A 14,830-nucleotide genomic window follows, 5' to 3' on the forward strand; every position below is an offset into this window, starting at 1 on the left:
CTCATTTTGCCATCGATATACCTAAAAAATATATTGTGTGTGATCTAGAGAACACACCTCATCATTAAAAAGGCGTCTTTACAGTTCCGCTCTGTCCTCAATCCATTCCATACTTCTCTTCCTCTACAGTGTGGTGTTCTGGTTTGGAGATCTGAATTTCCGCATTGATGAACTGGAGATTCCGGCAGTGAAAACAGCCATTGATAACAATAAACTCACCATGCTGTGGGAGAAAGACCAGGTGAGATGCCTGTTCAAGATAAAGGCCCATGACACGGTCTTTAACGGAGCTTGTAATGCATAGACGATGCCACTAGAGGGCATACAGAGACCAAAATAACAGAGACACTTCATTTTAACGTTATTAATTGTTATCCCCCATTCTACAGCTGAACATGGCCAAAGACAGCGAGACGGTGCTGGTGGGCTTTCTGGAGGGACCTCTCAAATTCCCCCCTACTTACAAGTTTGACGTGGGGACAGATACATATGATACAAGGTTTGTGATGACATGGGGGGGGGTCCACCTTGCAGCTCTTTGACTTAAACATGTAATGAGATGAGTGTTCTGATCATCACAGTTCTTACCCTCCCTGCTCTCTCTATCTTTCTCTCTCTCTCTCAGTGGGAAGAAGCGTAAGCCTGCGTGGACAGACAGGATCCTGTGGCGTCTGAGGGCCACAGCTCCCTTTGGGCAGGCCCCTAATGCTCGGAAGAGAGGCTCTGTGTCAGGACTGAGCAGCGGGACCAAGGTCACCCAGCACTTCTATCGCAGTCACATGGAGTACATGGTCAGCGACCACAAGCCTGTCTCTTCCATCTTCACCCTCCAGGTGAGACACAGCCCCGCTCCCTCTCTTTCCCCCACACGTCCTACTTGTCACCTGAGCTGTGACATGCACATAACTTTGCCCGAAACCTTTAATAAACTGGGATAACCATGGTAGTGACAGATACAGATACAGACAGTATGTTGATGCTGTGTTATCGCAGAGAGATGTTGATGTTGTGTTCTATTGATTGTATACCATGATGATATTGATGTTCAGAATGCTGTGTGTAGTTCCCCTATAAGGTGGACATGCCACTGGTGACAATCATGGTGGAGGATGAGTGGAACAGCATTGCAGACGCCACGTGCACATTCAAAGCTGCACCTAATTTCGCACGCAGCTCCTGGGACTGGATTGGGCTGTACAAGGTACTCACTCTTCCTCTTAACCTTCTAGTGCTGATTTCAATGTTTAACGAAGTTTGAAGTATCCCAGATAATGTTTATTGATAAAGTAATAATTAGCTAAGGCATTAAGTTTTTTTTAAATCAGGAATTGGTGTTGCCTTTGCCTCCCCAGGTGGGATTCAAACACCATAAGGACTATGTAGGCTATGTGTGGGCCAAGCAGGAGGAGGCAGATTACCATAGAGTAGAACACGAGGTAAGGGCGACTTTTAATATATAATATGTGTATAATATATATACAGTTGAAGTCTGAAGTTTACATACACTTTGGTTGGAGTCATTAAAACTTGTTTTTCAACCACTCCACAAATTTCTTGTTAACAAACTATAGTTTTAGCAAGTCGGTTTGTGCATGACACAAGTAATTATCCAACACTTGTTTACAGACAGATTATTTAACTTATAATTCACGGTATCACAATTCCAGTGGGTCAGAAGTTTACGTACACTAAGTTGACTGTGCCTTTAAACAGCTTAGAAAATTCCAGAAAATGATGTCATGGCTTTAGAAGCTTCTGATGGGCTAATTGACATCATTTGAGTCAATTGGAGGTGTACCTGTGGATGTATTTCAAGGCCTACCTTCAAACTCAGTGCCTCTTGCTTGACATCATGGGAAAATCAAAAGAAATCAGCCAAGACCTCAGAAAAAAAATTGTAGACCTCCACAAGTCTGGTTCATCCTTGGGAGAAATTTCCAATCGCCTGAAGGTACCATCTTCATATGTACAAACAATAGTACGCAAGTACAAACACCATGGGACCATGCAGCCGTCATACTGCTCAGGTGGGAGACGCGTTCTGTTTCCTAGAGATGAACGGACTTTGGTGCGAAAAGTGAAAATCAATTCCAGAACAACAGCAAAGGACCTTGTGAAGATGCTGGAGGAAAGAGGTACAAAAGTATCTATATCCACAGTTAAACAAGTCTTATATCGACATAACCTGAAAGGCCGCTCAGCAAGGAAGAAGCCACTGCTCCAAAACAGCCATAAAAAAGCCTGACTACGGTTTGTAACTGCACATGGGGACAAAGATCATACTTTTTTGGAGAAATGTCCTCTGGTCTGATGAAACAAAAATAGAACTGTTTGTCCATAATGACCATCGTTATGTTTGGAGAAAAAAGGGGGAGACTTGCAAGCAAAATAACAACATCCCAACCGTGAAGCACAGGGGTGGCTGCATCATGTTGTGGGGGTGCTTTGCTGCAGGAGGGACTGGTGCTTTGCTGCAGGAGGGACTGGTGCAATTCACAAAATAGATGGCATCATGAGGAAGTAAAATTATGTGGATATATTGAAGCAACATCTCAAGACATCAGTCAGGAAGTTAAAGCTTGGTCGCAAATGGGTCTTCCAAATGGACAATGACCCCAAGCATACTTCCAAAGTTGTGGCAAAATGACTTAAGGACAACAAAGTCAAGGTATTGGAGTGGCCATCACAAAGCCCTGACCTCAATCCCATAGAAAATGTGTGGGCAGAACTGAAAAGGCGTGTGCGAGCAAGGAGGCCTACAAACCTAACTCAGTTACACCAGCTCTGTCAGAAGGAATGGGCCAAAATTCACCCAACTTATTGTGGGAAGCTTGTGGAAGGCTACCGAAAACGTTTGACCCAAGTTAAATAATTTAAAGGCAATGCTACCAAATACTAATTGAGTGTATGTAAACTTCTGAGCCACTGGGAATGTGATGAAAGAAATAAAAGCTGAAATAAATAATTCTCTCTACTATTATTCTGACATTTCACATTCTTAAAATAAAGTGGTGATCCTAACTGACCTATGACAGGGAATTTTTACAAGGATTAAATGTCAGTAATTGTGAAACTGAGTTTAAATGTATTTGGCTAAGGTGTATGTAAACTTCCGACTTCAACTGTATAATATGAAACACATAAATTAACTGGAGAACCTTGTCTAAGTATCTTTGTTTGTTTTGACTCTTCTCTCCCTGTCTTCCTGTCTTTACCTCTGCAGGTGACCTTTACTGAGGAAGAATTGCCCAAGGGCTCAGGAGACTTTATTTTGTGTTACTATAGCAACAACACGAGCACCCTCGTGGGTGTGACAGAGCCTTTTCAGGTACCTACAATGCTCTGGTTTTAGGGTAAATATATCAAATGTTGAGGTATAATGGGAGCACTGGACTATGATGGGATTGGTAATTTAACTCTCCTTTGGTTCTTCCACACCCTTTCCTCCCCCTTGTCCTCCTCTTCTTAATTTGGATCTACACCCTTTTCCTATGCTACTCCCCTATGCTCTAATTTTCTTGATCGTCTCTTCTTTCGCTCTCTTCCTCCTCCACCTCCTTTCCATCTTCTCTCCTCTGCAGATCCAGCTGCCCACCTCCAGCCCCGCCGGTAGCCCCTCTGACGACAGTTCTGACTTCACCTCTGAGGACGACAGCACAGTGGACGGTATGAAGACCAAGTCCCGCAGTCCCAGCCCCCGGAAAAAGAAGCAGAGAACACGGCACAGACAAAGCCGCAGTCCCAGCCACAGCCGTAGCCGCAGTGGCAGCCCTGCTCTGCCCGAAATGAAGGGCCTCAAGCTGCAGCCTGGCTTGGCCCACAACACCACTGATGGCTCTGCCTCTGGCAATGCCCCAGAGGGTACGGATCGGGAGAAGGTCTCAGCTGAGGCTGGAAATACAGGGTTGTGATGGAGCCCCTGTTATACTGCTCTCCCATTACCAACTATGTGTGGTTTCTTGATACATGATGCACTGTACTGTATTGTATGTTTCCTTTATTGAAAATGTACATTTGCAGATGCCATTTGTTTCAGAACTGGGGTTAGGGTTGGGGTTAGGGGTTAGGGTTAGGGTTAGGGGTTGGGGTTGGGGTTGGGGTTGGGGTTAGGGTTAGGCTTCTGGTGCAGGAAGACTACTTTGTCTTGTGTGATTTTTCTTAAGCGGTTTTCAAGTGTATATCTATCTCCCTGTAGGTTCTCTCACTCTTCCCTCTCAGGCATAGAACATACAGGGAGCTTTTGGCTGATTTCAATAGGTCCTTACATGGCAAATCATTCCCAAATCCCAGGCAGAGGGAAATTGCTACCAAATGCATTTCGGGTCCATATCGGCAGTTGTTTCACAGATATTTTGAAGCAGCATAATATTTCCCCCTCTATATCAGCCCTGGTGGCTTAGTCAGCAGATCAGCATGTGTGCGAGCATGAGGAAATGCTGTCTCCCGATGAGGAGACAATTAGTTTGACTCCCAAAGGGAACATTCCTCGCAAATAGGAATAATCCCTATTTGCTTTAGCAGGTCCTGTCCTACATTTCAATAGAGCATTGTGTCTACTGCTACATACATTCTCTAAAGGGACAAGGTTACCATGGACAAAACCATTTGTCACAGTATGTGCAACCCCTTGTGAGTTGAGAGCGCATCTCTGAGCGGCAGGTCTTTGTAAAACTATCCTTAGGCCTGGCTGCATGGGTCACTTAAATGCCATGGTGAAAAAACAAGGTCAAAAATGGTAATGTTCACCTTCAGGTTACTGATGTTCCCAGTTGTCCTCTTTCCTTCCCTCCCCATCTCTATATCTCTCTTCTTATGTCCCCTCTCTCTCTCTCTTTCTCTTTGGGTGAAGGTGATTAGCAGACACTGTTATGTCACTAGTAGTAATGTGTTGAATTGTTAGCGTGTGACCTCCAATGAGCCATCCTAAACACTTTGTACCTATGGGCTGTTAGCTTAGGACAGTGTGTGCTGTTGTACTGTAACCTCATTGTGTGTGTGTTCATGTAAGTATGCCACTGTATGAGTGTGTCTTATGAACGTTTGGGTTTGCAGAAGTGAGTGTGTATTTCTGTGTGATTGATAGTGATGTGTGTATGTGCTTGCATGGTTTTCTGGACTGTACATTCCGGTACTGTGATTTTGTGCTGTTACAAGTGCTGTTTTTGACTCTTTGTAAGATACTTAGCTGTTGAGAAGTGTTAGGAAAAACATGTGATGATGACAGTGTAAACACAACATTATAATGGTAGATATAGCTACAGTTTGCTAGCAGAACAACAAGAAATACTTGTATTTATTTTATTCAATTCAATTATTTTCATCCTATTTAAAATATACAAAATACAATGTAGAGAGTTTGAAGCTCATCCAAGGTAAAGGATCAGTGGTGCATATGTGCAAGTGAACTTGGCTTTTGTTGTTGTTGTTGTTAGGTATTGATTATGTGTATCAATTAATATAACTGAATTGATCCAAAGTACGGTTATAGAAAAGGTGATAAGGAAAGACTAGATCTGAAAATCAAGTTGAATTGTCCTTTGTTGTTTTAGTCTTTGGCAACGTCTCGCTCCCATACTATACGTGCAATGAAAAATATGTGAATAGTAACTAAGAAATGTTATTGAAAGCTTCTAATATGTTTTTAAAAAATGAGAGTAGGTTATGTATGTCAATGACAAATGTCAAATAGAGAACAGATGACAATCAATGCCCAAAAAGATTATTATACTTAAACATTATGCATTTATTTTCTTATTTTGTGTCAAAAGAGAGCCTGAATTCTGCTGGCCAGTGTGGGGGAACAAGGGTTTAAAGTTAAAAGTCCTATTCAATTTAATAGGCTATATTGTGTATACATATTGGTTTTATATTTATTTTACTTTTATATTTATTCATGCACACAACAGTTTTATGTGGAGGCAAAAATAAACAACCTCTTTTCACTTGGTTTATCTGTGATTTCAGATCAAAAGTAGGTTTTGTGCATTGTATTGGCTCTGCAAGCTTGTATGTGATTGGGATCTGAGGAGACTGTCTTAAAACATCTGGGCAACATTACAGCAACATTGTCAGAGGCATGAATTGGCTAGTTGTTGAATGTTGATGTTGGAGGGTGGTGTGTGGAATCGTCCGCTGGGGTCAGGGCACAGAGGGAACCCCTCTGCTTTCCAGCTCAACACCTCTGTCACACACACACACACGCTGTTCAGAGATCAAATAAAACTCCTCGTCAAGCTGTACAGCTGGTCTGCTCTCTGAGTCTTTCTTGTTTTCAGTCAGCCAGATCAAATAACATTGACCACTCTGATAAGGAACTAATTATATTGCACTACTTTGATGTTGTTTTAGTGTATTGTATGTGCTCTCTTATAAAACATAAAATGCTCTGACACCTCATTGTATTGGGGGTGTTTGGTTGCAGGGGAGAAGACCCCTAGAAATCTTACAAAGGAAGAATACGCTATGAGACACTTTCAGTGTTTGGTTGCTATTGAAAAACAACCAGGTCAGGTCTACGACAGTCATTGTAAAAAGCATTAGTATCCAACATAGTATCCTAAACCTAAAGACCCACAACTCTGCTCGCATTGTAGTCTGTATAAAGTAGGTTGTTAATTATTGCCACCCTTAATACAGATGAGCATAAAAGACTGTATAAAATAAATAATACAAAAATGGAGCTATAATTGTAGGCTAAAAGAGATTGCTAAAAGAGAAAATCCGACAGAGATTTGTTTTAATAAATCATTTAAAAAATCTAAAAAGATATGGGTCAAAATTATTGCCACCCCGGTTTGCAATAATCTAGCACCCTCCCCCTGCAAGGATAATGACACTGAGCTTTTTTCTAGAATGTTTTATGAGATTGGAGAACACGTTGGTAGGGGTCTTAGACCATTCCTCCATATATAATCTTCCAAGTCCTTGATATCATTACTCTGCTCTTATGGATGGCCCTCTTCAATGGGTTTCAAATTAAATCCAAATAAAATCACATTTTCTTTCTCACATGCCCCGAATACAACAGGTGTAGATTTTTACTGTGAAATGCTTACTTATGAGCCCTTTCACAACAATGCAGAGTTAAAAAGTAAGAAAAATTGCCAAAAGGAAATAGTGACACAATACAATAACGAGATTATATACGAGAAGTACCAGTACAGAGTCAATGTGCAGAGGTACGAGGTAGTTAAGGTAATTGATGTAATATGTACATGTAGGTAATGGTAAAAGTGACTAGGGAATCAGGATAGATAATAAACAATAGCAGCAGCGTATGTGAAGAGTCTGAAAGTGTGTGTGTGGCGTAAAATGCATGTGTGTGTTTTATGTGTTTGAGCGTATGTAGTCGTATGTTGGCTATGTGTGTGTGTGTTGGAGTGTCAGTGTAGTATGTGTGAGTTTGTGGGGAGAGTCCAATGAGTCTGCATAGAGGCGGTGCAAGAGAGTCAGTGCAAATATAAAGTGGTCACTGCAAATAGTCAGGCTAGTCATTTGATTAACTGTTTAGCAGTCTTACTGCTTTGGGGGTAGAAGCAGTTCAGGAGCCTTTTGGTCCCAGACTTGGCACTCCAGTACCACTTGCCATAAGGTAGCAGAGAGAACAGTCTATGACTTGGATGGCTGAAGTCTTTAACAATTTCTAGGGCCTTCCTCTGACACACCTGGTAAAGAGGTCCTGGATGGCAGGGAGCTTTGCCCCAGTGATGTACTGGGCCGTACTGATGTACTACCCTCTGTAGTGCCTTGCGGTCGGAGGCCGAGCAGTTACCATACCAAACGGTGATGCAGCCAGTCAAGATGGTCTCAATGGTGCAGCTGTAGAACATTTGGATGATCTGAGGGCCCATGCCAAATCTTTTTAGCTCCCTGAGGGGAAAGAAGCGTAGTCATTCCCTCTTCATGAATGTGTTGGTGTGTTTGGACTGTTGATAGTTTGTCCACATGACTTTTGATGTGTCTAGTGATGTGGACACTGCGAGGAACTTGAAGCTCTTAACCCACTCCACTACAGCCCTGTCGATGTGAATGGGAGCGTGCTCGGCCCTCCGTTTCCTATAGTCCACGATCAGCTCCTTTGTCTTGCTGATGTTAAGGGAGAGGTTGTTGACCTGGCACCACACTGCCAGGTCTCTGACCTCCTCCCTATAGGCTGTCTCATAATTGTCCTTGATCAGGCCTATCATCGTTGTGTCATCAGCAAACGTAATGGTGGTGTTGGAGTCGTGCGATGCCCCTGAGGGGCCCCCGTGTTGATGGTCAGTGTGGCGGATGTGTTGTTGCCTATCCTTACCAACTGTGGGCGGCCCGTCAGGAAGTCCAGCATCCAGTTGCAGAGGGAGATGTTCAGTCCCAGGGTCTTTAGCTTAGTGATGACCTTGGAGTGCACTATGGTGTTGAACGCTGAGCTGTAGTCAATGAACAGCATTCTCACGTAGGTGTTCCTTTTGTCCAGGTGGGAAAAGGCAGCATGTAGGGCAATAGAGATTGTCCTCATCTGTGGATCTGTTGGGGCCGTATCCGAATTGGAGTGGGTCTGGGATGATGGTGTTGATGTGAGCCATGACCAGCGTTTCAAAGCATTTCATGGCTACAGATGTTAGTGCTACGGGGCGAAAGTCATGGTAAGAGATGATGTCATGTTTGTTGAAAGATCATAGCTTGTGGTTGGACTTTGAATGTGCCATTGAATGTGTTTTTGAGAAACCCCCACAAGTAATGCTGTTGCTGGAATACATGCATAGATGCCATATCTATATTTGAAACTAATCCTGCAGCAACAGGAAATGTGAATTGTTATGGGGACTATTTAATGGACATTTTTGTAGAGGTTGATACATTTTCCGTTAGGGCAAATTAAGTCAGAAATTTGAACGTGGAAATTACAAACGTTAGAAGCCTTTTTAAACCTTGAATACACTACTAGTTTTCATTTCTTGTGCAGGAACAATTCTGCAACAACAGGATGATCAAATGAAGATACGGCATCTGTAAGGGGCAAGTCCGGGCCACAAGTCAATAAGCACTCTGATAGTACTCTGATAGCGCTGGTGATGAAACAGACTACATGGCACTTTGTATGGCTTTTAAGTAAATGGTTTATGCAACAGTCATAGTTAAACGACCTAAGGGCAGATATGCTCACTGCAAAAACTTGCATTTTTATCACTTCACTTACACAAGCTCATGAAACTTCCTTTAAACATTTGTCTAATAACATGGTATGGTTGGAATCTTGGCCCTCCCACCCCTAAGGGAAGCCAGCTCCTGCTCAGCCCAGTCAAAGCTATTCTCTGTCCTAGTACCCCAATAGTGGAACAAGCTTCCCCTTGAAGCTAGGACAGCAGAGTTCATGCCCATCTTCCAAAAAAACAACTGAAACCCTACCTCTTCAAAGACTATCTTGAATTTCAATCACCCGGTAAAGCTATACTTCCACAATGTGGATTGAATAGAGCCCTAAATGGGACACTGGTTGAGTAACCGTTGTTGGATTTATTGATAAGAATGACTTCAGTTACTTTGTTATTTTTCTCAGACCTGTGTGTAGGGGGATTGCCAGGATCCTCAAACGGAACAAGAAAGAGGATTTCGACACCCACCATCTCAGATTGTTCTGAAATCGTTTCTGTAGTTAGTAAGAGATACAATTAACATTCCTGAAACATTATTTTGTTGAAATATAATTTGATTTCAGAGAAATTCAACTAATTGATTGTAACAAAATTGGCCACTTTAATTTATAGGATTCAGGTAATATTCAATAAATATAGTATCCCAAAGTTCTTCCAACCAATGAAGAAGACATGAGGAAATCAAACACATGGCCAAAAGCCACCCATGGACACCCCCCACCCTACGCCAATCCCACCCCAACAACCAGTATACAGTATCAGTTCTCTATGTTTGACAATTAGTATGAAGCTGTGGCTTGGAGTATTGCTTCTCCGTGCTACGAAATGTGTTCCTTGTGAATCTGGTGATGGTTTTCTTCCCCTGTTCAGAGAAATGTGTAATTGAAGTCACTGCCATTATTTGGCAGGTAGCATAGTGGTTAGAGTGATGGGCCAGTAACTGAAAGGTTGCTGGGTCAAATCCCAGAACTGACTAGGTACAAATCTGTTGTTCTGCCCCTGAACAAGCCAGTTAACACACTGTTCTCTGGTAAGCTGTCATTGTAAATAAGAATTTGTTCTTAACTGACTTGTCTAGTAAAATAAAAATGTTATCATCAAGTAGTGTGAAAGTACCATGTTTTGACCACTAGATGCCACTGTTCCTGCTATACCGCCACACTATTTTATACATTTTCTGGTATCTTGTGTTTATTGAATATATCACAACATTTCCTTTTGCAACTTTGCGTAGCCAGTCCTCCATGAAATAAATTCAGTTTCTCCTTTTCTTAGCAACCTAACGCTTCAATCCAACTCTCCTTGAATAGTCCAACAAGTGGCCGCTCTCTGCAAGGGCTATCCCTATTGTGCAATTCTCATATGAGGATGTTTTCTAGCTCAAAACTTTGATGGAGAAATGGGATAGCGACTAAAATGTTGTGACAACTCTAATAAAATAATACATTACATGGCAGTCTTATGTTTTTCAATAAAATTATTAGGAAACAGTTTTATATGTATTACAATTATTGACATTTACCATTAAACCCTATACCATTACCATTGCAAAACACTATGTAATGTGTGTTTGGGACTTTTGCCACTGAAGACCATTAGAGACCATGACATTGAAACCATTAGAACTGCAGTAGTCAAATGGTTTGCTTGTTCACCAGGAATAGTCTCATTCTTCTCACTCATCCCGTTGCACTGGCTGGTGCATAGGAAAGCAACAAAAGCACTCAATTTCTATTTGAATGGTCTAAGAGAACTAATCCAGACCTTTTTAGAAGGGAATAAACCACACACAAAGGGAACATTTCCTGGACACAGATTAAGCGTAAAAGGAGGACATAGTATGGAGAAGCAATACTCCAATCCGCAGCGTCATATTTGTCGAACATAGAGAACTGATACTGTATACTGATTGTTGTGGTTGGATTGGCATGGGGTGTTGGGTGTCCGGTGGTAGCTTTAGAATTTTGGGGGGGATTCCTCATGTCTTACTCATTGGTAGGAATTGGATTGTTGGGCATTATATTTATTGAATATGATCTGAATCCTATACATTTAAATGGTCCCATTTGGTGCAATCAATTAGATAAAATTAAATTTAAACAAAATAATGTTATAGGATGCCAATCGAACTTGTTTATAACAACATAAATGATTTTGGAACAATGTAAGAGGGTGGGTGTCATGACTTGTTGAAGTTATATGGAACAACTCAGCTCTCTGTTCTCCCTGATGCAACATTGGGCTGGTTTAGAGACAGTGGTGAACGTGGCAGTGCCATTGTGTGTCAGTCACATACCCAGGCACAATCCCTCCCAAAATATGCTTTGTCATTCCTACTGGGGTGGCTGATGTGGAGCAGGATGTTTGGATTAACAAATGGCTTGATATTAATAGGATTGACGGTTGACTCATACTGTATGGCCCTCCTCTGCTCTTCTCAAATGACAATGAGTGAATGAGAGAAGTATCCAACTAAAGATGATGTTGCAGATTCCGTTCAGATGCAACATGCTTTTTTTTTTGCAAATAAATTTTGTTAGCACAAATTCTGTCGGGTTTTCACTCGCACTGTACTTCACTTGCAGTGTACTTTTTGCTCCTAAATTGGGATGAGTAACTCATTTCTGGCAAGGTAGACATTTATCTCTGTCATGCATGGCATTGAATGAGGGAGGGGTACCACATGTAACTGTCTGCTGTTGAACATTTTAACATCTTGGCCATGTTCTGTTATAATCTCCACCCGGCACATCCAGAAGAGGACTGGCCACCCCTCAGAGCCTGGTTCCTCTCTAGGTTTCTTCCTAGGTTTTGGCCTTTCATGGGAGTTTTTCCTATCCACTGTGCTTCTACACCTGCATTGCTTGCTGTTTGGGGTTTTAGGCTGGGTTTCTGTACAGCACTTTGAGATATCAACTGATGTAAGAAGGGAAAAATAAATACATTTGATTTGATTGCTAATGACTAATATGTATCTCAGGGTTGTGCCAAGTGGACTCATTTTTATTTTCTGTCATCCTCTCTTTAACTTTCTGTTAGCGTCCTCACAATGACACTCAACACCCCTGAAAATGTTGAAGGCTGGATGAAGGCCTCTCTTGATGCAAGACTAGAGGCAAGCCCAGGACTATATTGGACCCTTCTGTTATAGAAATAACTTTGTTGGTGTCATATTATGTAGGTCATACAGTGATGCCAATCATACACTCACCCATACTTGACATAGACCAAGGTCTCCCAAACTCGGTCCTGCCTCCACCCCTAGCACTACACAGCTGATTAAAATAACCAACTCATCACCAAGCATTGATTATTTGAATCAGCTGTGTAGTGCTAGGGCAAAAACCGAAACCTGCACCTGGGAGGGTATTGGCCTTTGCCAGATTGGCTTTTACTTAAGTACTGAGTGGTGCAGCGGTCTAAGGCACTGCGTCTCAGTGCTAGAGGCGTCACTACAGACCCTGGTTTGATCCCGGGCTGTATCACAACAGGCTGTGATCGGGAGTCCCATAAGGCGGCGCACAATTGGCTCAGCATCGTCAGGATTAGGGGAGGGTTTGGCCGGGGTAAGCAGTCATTGTAAAAATAATTTGTTATTTTCTGACTTGCCTAGTTAAATAAAGGTTAAATCATTTTTTATATTGTGTATTGCTAAAGTGTTGTACTGGATGTTTGTCATTTGATGCTGCTGATCGACAGTGCCCCTTGCTGTGGCCAGACCATCTGTGGTCCGAATGCTCGCCTGGTAATGGAGCACTCTTTAACCCTTCCATGCCTTCATGTCCCCAGGTATTTTAAGGAGTAGAAAGTACAGCTGGAAAGCTATACTGTACATGCAGACATATTTCACATGGCCAGCAATCAATACTAGTGGTAATGAATCCATCAGTGAATGAAAGCTGTAATGGGTCGGTTGATTTGTAATGTCTAAAATTATGTACTTTTCCTCTCTCTCAGAGGTCTTGTGTTGTCACTGATATGCCGTGAACATAAGTTGGGAGGTCCATTTAGAGAGCACCAAGTGCCTCCACTTTCTGACTAGTACAAGGCTCGTACAGTATCTACCACACAATAAAGTGGACTGAAATAGGTGCCTGTGCTGATTTTTGGCTGTGGTACTCTTATTTTAGAGCCAATATTCTATGAGGTTCTGGAACAGAAAGGTACTCAAGCAGGTGCAAATTTTAGGTGTGCACCAGTTCAAGCAATGCATATAGAAGACTGAAAACAACCATCCAAAATGTGACTTACAGTTCTACCAACCGTTGCAGTGATTAGGGACATACATGACCGGAAGCAATAACCTGATAAACCTGAAAATAAGTTTATGACAAAGGCTGTGTGTTCTCTTGCATAACTGAATTCCAGGTTTCACAAAAAGCTCCCATTTCACCAATCCCCTTTAGGCTAGATTGACCAGCTCAGCCTCTTCATTTTGTAACAAAAGCTCTGGCTTTGAACATTGAGTACCTTTTTGAGGGCACAGATAACATTAATAATGTCTGTGCATGGAGTGATTTGCAGTCGCTTTAACTGTAGTTAAAGAGAGTTGAAGAGCAAAGTATTGAGAGTAGCTGGATCTTGACCACCTGTTTATAAATTCTAAACATTTGATGCAAAATAGAATGTGATATCAGACCAGGCAAAAATAAATAAATCTTCAAATGATTTGTTTTTTTGTTATGTTTCTTTATGCAAATAAATGTAGGGAGCACAAATCATGCATTATTTAACATTAACATTAACATTATTAACATTTCTCTTGGTTAATGGTTACTCAGCTTGAAATGAGTAGAGCAGTATGTAAACATTGTTAAAGTGACAAGTGTTCCATTATTAAAGTGACCATGTTAGCTAACCCTTCCCCTAATAATTTGAGCTAACCCTAACCCCTAGCCTAACGTTAGCCACCTAGCTCGAATTCGTAACATATAATACGAATTACAATTCGTAACACATCATCCGAAATGGGTGATGGACAACCACATTAATACATACCATATGAAAGGTAACATACGAAATGGAGTGTCTCGGATTGCACATTCACTGGTACTTTGCGATTTAGAACGCGTCTCAACGAATCACAAAGCCTGTGTTGGCCAACCCGTTGTAGAATATACATTTCGTAATGCTTAGGTTGTTATGAATGTACTGATATAAGTATCCCGGCAATTTTGAGAAACCCCCCCCACTTTATATCGAAGTTGTGCCTGTTCTTCAGACGCATATCTACATGGTCCCATATCTGTCTTGCCTCCTCCCGACTGCCTTCCATTTTTAAATAAATGTATTTTCATTGCTAGAGCGGCCATTTGAGTATCTGGTCAATATAGTGGGTGATATATAATATATCCTATGCCTGCAAATATTGAGGCGGCTTATTCTAATCCTTACCCAATCAATAAAAATGCTATAAATCACTGATTTGACACATCATTGCGCACATGCTAGGCTACACATCATGAAATATATTGAGACAAATTAGACAGTAGCCTGCAAGTAGCAAAACATAATTAAGTTGATTGAACATGGAATGTATTTCAGTACGAGTTAAATAGGCCTATAGTCTACTGTTTATATTTTAATGCAGTCATCTCGGTTTTCATTTTAAGCATATTTTTAAATCGTCGTTTGGTTGATTCAATTGCAAATACATTGTATGGCAACTTCGTATTCGTAGCTTATTTGTTCTGAAG

General features: G+C 41.6%; 1 protein-coding gene across 1 annotated transcript in view; it reads left to right on the forward strand.

The window, feature by feature from the left end:
* The window catches only part of LOC110525707 (phosphatidylinositol 4,5-bisphosphate 5-phosphatase A), a 40,933-nt gene extending 34,694 nt beyond the window's left edge, over window positions 1–6,239 (forward strand). The window contains exons 7-14 of the mRNA XM_036979816.1: window positions 130–241; window positions 390–499; window positions 626–833; window positions 1,064–1,201; window positions 1,353–1,436; window positions 3,224–3,328; window positions 3,582–4,043; window positions 4,112–6,239. Of these exons, the coding sequence (XP_036835711.1) occupies window positions 130–241; window positions 390–499; window positions 626–833; window positions 1,064–1,201; window positions 1,353–1,436; window positions 3,224–3,328; window positions 3,582–3,911 (1,087 nt within the window). The 3' untranslated portion in view covers window positions 3,912–4,043; window positions 4,112–6,239. The remainder of the gene's footprint in view (window positions 1–129; window positions 242–389; window positions 500–625; window positions 834–1,063; window positions 1,202–1,352; window positions 1,437–3,223; window positions 3,329–3,581; window positions 4,044–4,111) is intronic.
* The last annotated feature ends 8,591 nt before the right edge of the window (window positions 6,240–14,830 follow it).

The sequence above is a fragment of the Oncorhynchus mykiss genome, chromosome 6 (assembly GCF_013265735.2).
Source record: "Oncorhynchus mykiss isolate Arlee chromosome 6, USDA_OmykA_1.1, whole genome shotgun sequence".
NCBI classification, from domain to species: Eukaryota; Metazoa; Chordata; class Actinopteri; order Salmoniformes; family Salmonidae; genus Oncorhynchus; species Oncorhynchus mykiss.